Source organism: Chenopodium album, chromosome 8 (assembly GCF_948465745.1).
Source record: "Chenopodium album chromosome 8, dcCheAlbu1.1, whole genome shotgun sequence".
Lineage (NCBI taxonomy): Eukaryota > Viridiplantae > Streptophyta > Magnoliopsida > Caryophyllales > Amaranthaceae > Chenopodium > Chenopodium album.
This window is the reverse complement of record NC_137841.1, coordinates 53,383,752-53,391,689: the sequence shown is the minus strand read 5'-3', so window position 1 is coordinate 53,391,689 and position 7,938 is coordinate 53,383,752. Positions and strand designations below refer to the sequence as shown.

Here is a 7,938-nt window from a genome sequence, read left to right as displayed (position 1 = left end):
TCAACTTATTCCAAATTATAAAAAGTACTGACTATAAAAGCATAAATCTTACTTGGCTAGGCTTCTTGTTCTTCTTGGGTTTCTTGTAGCCAGTTTCAGCAAACGATTTGTGCCTTGAACCCTTAGGCCTACCCCTTTTCCTTTTCTTAATTATAGGGTCCTTTATAACAGGCTCCATGGCAGATGGACATGGGTCTACAGGTTCAGCATGGTTCATAACTGAGACTGATGAAAACGTCCTGTCTTCAGCGACTGATGAAAGTGTGCTAACTCGGGAACATGTACCTGACTCTTCTTGTCCTTACAATCATCAACAACTTTTTGAAGCTTCGATAGTGCTTCAATTACAATATGGACTGTTTGATCATTCAGCATGGCAGTAGTTTCACAGATGGGCTTGAACTTTTCCATCATTCTGTTGAATCTCTTCACATTTTCTGTGTCGCCCAAATCATGGTAGGCCACCTTGACCCTAGTGTGCTTACGGGGTACGTCCTTCCGCCAACGGTCTAAAATGTACTTTTGTAGCAGATCTTCAACCAAGTTTTCGTTGAGAATTCTAATACAGTGTTTGCAAAGTATGCAACTTGTTTCAAACTTCTTGCAAACACATTGAACCTCCTTAGTCATAGGATAATAAGTAACTTGGTAGAGCCTTCGCCTATCTGTAATGACCTCCTCACTAGCACTTGGAGATACTATCCATACACGATCAATCACCAAATACTGAATAACGTTTTCAGACAAAACCTCCTTTCCTCAGAGGCTGCAATACATCAATCTCGAACACTCTGTTTAAACTTCTTGAAACTTGTTGTCTGTGTATAACTTTTGGAAAAAATTTTCAACTTTGAAGCCACTAACCAACCTCCTAAGGTAATTCGAGAAACGCTCATCTGCACTCACTTCATCTGTCACGAGTTGATTTAAGGCCATGGTATATTTTTGAGGAAACTCGTGGAGGTTTAGTTTTACGGTTTACATAGCCATAAAAAATCCGATTGATGCTCTCCACCCTTTGTGTGGTCTTCATACCAGCCCAAAAATACTTCTTCATGTACGCAGGCACCCACATATTACTCTCCTTGTGTAGGCTATGCAGCCATTCATTGTCCTCCAAGTTATACTTCGCTATGAACTCAGCCCATCGGGTATTGAACTCCTCGAGATCAAAACTCTCATACACCCCCTCTTTTAGGGGGTTGACAAACTCTTGGTAACTAGAAAAAAATTAATTGAGCATCATAATATATACAGTGTTATCATGGTCTAAAACTATAACATCTTGAAAAAAACTAAAATGCAAGCAAATTATATTTAACAAAACAGCACAGCAAATTGAAGACTCTAACTCTGTCTAATGTGTTTAGCAACAATCTTTTGTATATGGACCAGTTTAATGTAAAATTGGATCCTCCTGATCATTTACCTACAGTAGGGAAAAAAAACAGGTACCATTTTGGCTCTCTGTTGGGCAAAAAAAAAAGGAAAAAAAAAAACCACACACAACAACATGAATTCCCCTAGCAACAAACAATGGCTCTTATAGTTCATACATCATTATCCTGCACCAAACTCAATATCCTGCACTTGGCATATCAGTAAACTATTACATCACATTTGAAGGCCATATATTAGCCAGCATCAGTCACAACAGTTCATATATCATTTAAATGTAAACTCTCAAAACTTATATTGAACTCATACATCAGATTATTGTACTCATTGAACTCAGACAGCACTTAATATGAACTAATAATTGCATAAGCCACTTACCGTGCGCACTTGCCAAGTTTATCAGGGATCTTGCTCATGATATGCCATATGCACCAACGATGAATCGTGTTTGGCATGACTTCAGCTAGGGGCCTCCGCATAGTTGTCGCTTGGTTAGTGAAAATGGCACTAGGAGCTTGGTTGTTCATACAAGCTTGACACTGTTGAAATATCCATCGAAAAGTATCGCAGTCTTCATGAGAAACAAGAGCACATCCCAACAACAATGATTGCCCGTGGTGGTTCACAGCAACAAAGTTTGCAAATGGGAACTCGTACTCATTTGTTAGGTATGTTGCATCGAAGCATACCACATCACCAAAGTCCTCACAAGCAACCCTACTTCTTGCATCCACCCACATCACATCCTTAAGCCTCCCTTCTTCATCCAACCATTGAGCATGGAAAAAATTTTGGTTGTCGGATTGCATTTTTTCAAAAAACTCCATCATTGCCACCAAGTCCCCTCTAACCATCTTCAACCGCCTTGCCTTGTACACCTCATGTTTTAAATATTTGACAGTGAGACGCATGTTTTCCACTCCTTGTCGTTTGGTAGCCATGCAACCGTGTATTTGAGAAACTGTTACACCTAGGTCATAGTAATCCATCAACGTCCTCTGCAATGACGGGGTCAGGTGAATTATGCGGTACTCCTTCATAAGCTTAGAATTTGCTGGATCAGTCTTGTGATTATGCTCTAGGTGCATTGTCTTCAACACCCACAACCCATCTTCATTCCTTCTAGCATAAACACGGGCCTCACATTCACACTTTTTCGAAGTCCTCTTCATACGACGTAACTCATTCTCACTTACCACCCCATCAACTAAACCACCAGAAACTCCAACACCCATTGCCTTTGCCCTCTTCTTCGCTTCCCTCCTAGCCCTCATGTCTGGTTTTCCCCAACACTCACACTTCCATGTGTTAGCTATTCTTTGTTTCTTGTCCTTCTTACAATTTACACCTTGAACCCTAGACACTCCAAACCCCATCTGCTCAGCATACTCCTTATAGTAGGCTTCAACATCTTCCGAAGACGGGAAAACCATCTCTTCCTTAGGATCTTCAACAAATACTGTCATATTCTTGCTACCAACTGCCATATCGTTGCTACCAACCACAATGTGAGTTGTCTGAATTGTTTTTAAGGGGGATAAATACCCAACATTCATGTTTACATCTTCACTAACACTATCTGCAACAACTGTGTCTTCTATACCCTCCATATCAATACCCTCCACCATATCAATGTTACTCCTCCTGACCTTAACTCCAATGCCCCTATCACCAACACCAACATTACTGCCCCTTATAACATCTTCACTAACACTATCTGCAACAACTATGTCTTCTATACCCTCCATATCAATACCCTCCACCATATCAATGTTACTCCTCCTGACCTTAACTCCACTGCCTCTATCACCAACAGCAACATTACTGCCCCTTATAACAGCTTCACTAACACTATCTGCAACAACTATGTCTTCTATACCCTCCATATCAATACCCTCCTCCATGTTATGTTACTCCTCCGAAACTTAACTCCACTGCCCTTAACACCAACCTCACTGCCCCTTATAACATCAAAAACAATTCACTCTTTCACCCTTCAAAAGCAGAACACCAACAGAATTATGATACAAATCGAAACAATCATAGCTCTCCGAACAAAGTACGACAAATCAAGCAACACGTTTTTTTCATCACACAAGACTATAACACATTTTTAGAAAGTATCAATCAGCAATTATTGGAACCTCAAACCCCATTATAACAGATCGCATTACATATTATTGTACAAATTAAAACAACCATAGTCTGTGTAACTACAACAAATTGAACAAAGTATGAAAAATCGACCAACACCAACACGTTTTTGCAGCAACAAGACAACAACACATTCTCATAATTTCCTTTTTGAACTCCTTTTAAAAGAAATCAATCACCCATTTTCAGCTAATATGTACCATTTCAACATAGGAATGTCAACTCATAATCCCATTACTTTCAATTATTTTGATTTCGGTCTCTATTGTGAATTCAATTTGATGAAATTTTGTCGCACCAAAACCCTAGAACAGAACAACAGTACAGAACAGAAAATAACATGAAGGGACGAAGAAGAAAGAATAGAAAAATTCCCTAACCTGCTAGCTTCAACGGATTTCCGACAACTTGAAGACCCAATTATGTCATCTGACAGGAAGATCAACATAGTACAGAGCGCAATTGATATAGAGGAGTTCAAGCTCTGAAAGAGGTGAGGAGCTGAGCTAATTCTGTTATTCCGTTTTCTTGTAACGTCATTATTCAAGCAATTTGACACATAAGCTATCCCCACGAAATCCGACTCAGCATCTCAGTAAGTGAAAAACATCAAAATAATTTCCAAAATGCCATTGTGAGTAACAGCCTTGTTTCTCACGATGAGCAACTGGGGCTCGCTCAATAGAATATATAAGATTTGTTTGGGGGTTTGGAATTAGATTTATAACTAAAGTTGGTTGTGGATTGTAACTTAAGGTCTGGCTTATGTGATTGGGGTTTAGCTTGACCCTATTAACTAGCTAGGTCGTGTGTTCAAAATTTTTAAATTTGTGAATGCATAAAACTTATTTGTCACCATTCTGTATCTATGTGCGCGCATTAGTTAAACTACACCTATTTTAGTGTATTTTTATCGTATTGAGTTATTACTTAACGTGGTTATTCTACAAACGAAAAAAATGAAAAATTTAATTTCGGTCTCGTGGTTTAACGAGCATAATAATGAGCTCATATCGTGCTTTTAAATGTTGAGCTTTGTTATAATCAGCATAACCTATGTACCATGTTTATTTATATATGACTAGCTATATGCATAGTAGGATGTGGGCATTTGGATATGAATTTGAGCGATTCACTAAGAAAATAATTGAGCCATAGGAGACGTTTGGTATGAGAGTTAAGAGTTATAATGATAGGGATTGGATAAAGTTATGAAATTTAAACTAAGATATAAAAAGTGGTACTCCGTAAATGTTATCAAAGTGAAAAAATTTGATCATAATACATTTACTAATTATGCTCCCCTTCTATCTTAGCATTTCATTTTATTAAGGTTTTAAATATAGATTGGTCGCACACTCGCACCCCCTTATTCCACCCCCTCACCAAATAAGGAGCATTAATTTGGACGGAAATAAGAATATTATTTCTATCCCTTTCTCAGCTTCCCAGAATATATGGAAACAAAATTATAAAGGAAAACATTGTGGGTTGTAACCTTGGGTCTGACCCAGGTGATTAGGGTCTAGCTAGTCTCGATTTCCTAGCTATGTAATGTGTCAAAATTGAAGAAAAAGAATTATTTCTTTTATTTTAAATAAAATACAAATTAAATTCTTTTTTATAAAATCTAAGGTCTTAAATTCTTTCTTACAAATATTAAAAGGTTTTAACCAAGTGTTAGGAGTTTACAAAACATTTTATTCTCTAAAAACAATTGCTAGTCCAATTATAAGGTGACCTTTATCAATTGGAAAAATTGTCCGGAATAATCCCACCTTTGGTCCGTCCGCCCAAAATGATCCCACCTTTGGATTATTTTTATATAATCCGACCTTTATAGCCAATCCGCCACCAATGGTCCCAATCGGACATGTAACTTTTTATAACAAGTTCCATAGTTAATTTTAGTTCTTGGGTTAATTTTAGTTCTTTTTTTTTTGTAAAAAAATTAAAAATAATTAATTAATGTTAATTATTAATAATCATTTCTTAAAACAAAATTAAAATAAAAAAATATTTTTTGACCAATCACGTGATGACATGTGTAAAATTAACTAATTAAAAATAAATTACTTACTCAACCGGTCACAGGTACTTGGGACCATTGGTGGCGGATTGACTATAAAGGTCGAATTATTTAAAAATAATCCAAAGTTGAAATTATTTTGAGCGGACGACCCAAAGATGGGATTATTCCAGACAATTTTTCCTTATCAATTCGTCCCTTTCCAACAAATAAATTTAATTTCATCACGCTTGTTCATTTTTAGGCCTTAACAAAACCATTCTATAAAAATAAAATTAAAAAATAAATAATAAATAAATTATTTTACAAAAAAAAAAAAAAAAAAAAACCTCTTTAACTCCTCTCATATTTTTTTTCCCACTCTATTTAATCTGTTATACTCTGCATCAAACTTCATCCAAAAATCTGTCAATTTTCCTTTTTTTTCCTCTTTTCTTTCTTCTCATATTCAACCATGAATGAACCTGTAGACACGGAAATTTTATAAGTGTCATACATTAAATTAAATAAATTAATTTGGGATAAATCATATTATTGATCCATTTTAATTATTTTTTGGCCCACCCAAACAAATAATATGAATTAATCAAATACAATTCGGGTTATAAAATAAATCAAATTGGACCAGGTTAAAAGACTTTTAAGTCATAAAATGGGCCAGGCCCAAACCTACTAAGTCCACTTAAGGGGTTTTCATCTCCTATAAATACATCATTCCTCCATCAGTTGAAGGGATCTAGAAATCATTATTCCAAGAGCTCATAAAACTCAAACGGAATTCTCTCTGAATTAAGTCAACAAGCATATCAAACTCGTGCCGACTTGTTCAGATACACTCAAACATATCTGAACGGGACTAAGCTTCAAAGCCCTCGTTCAGGTGTATTCAAACAAAACCCTTGAATACAGGTTGACATCATCAAACGTCACCCTGCATTCAAACTCAAGTCGACGTCATCAAACGTCAACTCACAGGTGTCACACACGTGTCATCATCGAACTGCGGAACAGAATCAGAGGACTTAGTTTATTTTATTATAAACTTTTATACAGAGATTGTACCCAAAAATCATATATTAATATAAATTCATTTGTTACTTTATTTCCCGTCTTTATTTATTTAGACTCGAAATTTGTGAAAACAAAATTTTGGCACGCTCGGTGGGACTATCTCTGCCTCTCATCTCTGTTTTCGCACGTTCAAAAAAAAATTAAAAAAATAAAAAAAAACTTGAAATGGCCTCAAAGACCCCTGTCGTCAAAGGGATCTCTGCTACAGCTCAACAAAGGGCTGCTGAGTTGGCTGAAATGCTTAACAACCAAACTGATGAGGGCATCGTTACTAGAGGAATGAAGCAAGCTGTTGTTGACTCCGCCGCAAGAAGCTTGCGTGCCGCGTCAATCCCGACCAAAGCACGAAAAAGTCGCGCTCGTCTTGCTGCTTCTGTGAGGTCTCTCACGTCCTCCACTCATGAACCACATGAGAGTCTTGTGTTTGGTTCATTAGAGCCTGTCATCCATACAAACTCATCCTTCGATCACTCTTATGAAGGACATGGGAATAAGTTTAGTGTGAGTTCACCTGAACCTACTTTTGTTGCTGTTATGGTGACACACACTAAGACGATCGAACAACAACTGGCTGAAATGAGCAGTACCCTTGAATAGCTGAAGAAAGATGGGGAGGAAAAAGATGCTCAAATCAAACAGCAAAATGAACAAATTGCTGCTTTGACAAAGAAACTTGAGAAAAAAACGTGTGAGACTGAAAGCGATGACAGCTCAGATGGTAGAATTAAATCGGCGGAATTAAAGCCAAATGGGGCACAAAATTTAATCACTGCTGAACAAGTTCAAGCTATGATAGTCAATGCTGTTAAGAGCCAACTTGGAGGGGGAGGTTCATATAATAGTCGACGTTATGTGAAGCCTTACACTAGGATGATAGATGAGCTGAAAATGCCGTTTGGATACCAACCTCCAATATTTCAACTCTTTGATGGAAAGGGTAACCCAAAGCAACATGTTGCACACTTCATAGAGACGTGCAACAATGGTGGTACCAAGGGTGACTTACTTGTTAAACAATTCGTTCGTTCTCTTAAGGGAACTGCTTTTGACTGGTACACCAACTTAGAGGCCGAGTCCATTGACAGTTGGGATCAAATGGAAATGGAGTTTTTGGGGAGATTCTTCAGCACTGAGCGTGTCGTTAGCATGACTGAGTTAACTCAAACTACGCAGTGGGATGAAGAGCCAGTCATTGATTACATCAACCGATGGCGCGCTCTAAGTTTAGAATGTAAGGATCGACTCACTGAAACTTTCGCCATAGAAATGTTCATCAATGGGATGAG

General features: G+C 37.4%; 1 protein-coding gene across 1 annotated transcript; it reads right to left on the bottom strand.

The window, feature by feature from the left end:
* Positions 1–213: 213 nt before the first annotated feature.
* On the bottom strand, positions 214–3,302 carry LOC145643046 (protein FAR-RED IMPAIRED RESPONSE 1-like). Its single transcript, XM_081694208.1, has 3 exons — positions 1,777–3,302; positions 1,036–1,220; positions 214–698 (listed from the first exon to the last, which is right to left on the bottom strand). Exons 1-3 carry the CDS (start codon positions 3,300–3,302, stop codon positions 214–216), a joined length of 2,196 nt encoding a protein of 731 aa, XP_081550334.1.
* Between the last annotated feature and the right edge of the window lie 4,636 nt (positions 3,303–7,938).

Excerpts from the sequence above, each read along its gene's own strand:
- LOC145643046 (XM_081694208.1), bottom strand. The coding sequence starts at position 3,302 with ATGGAGGAGGGTATTGATATGGAGGGTATAGAAGACATAGTTGTTGCA. Across the intron at positions 1,221-1,776 it reads AAACTTGGCAAGTGCGCACG|TTACCAAGAGTTTGTCAACC; the intron begins GTAAGTGGCTTA and ends ATTTTTTTCTAG. Across the intron at positions 699-1,035 it reads GAAGAAGTATTTTTGGGCTG|TATCTCCAAGTGCTAGTGAG; the intron begins GTATGAAGACCA and ends GTGTATGGATAG.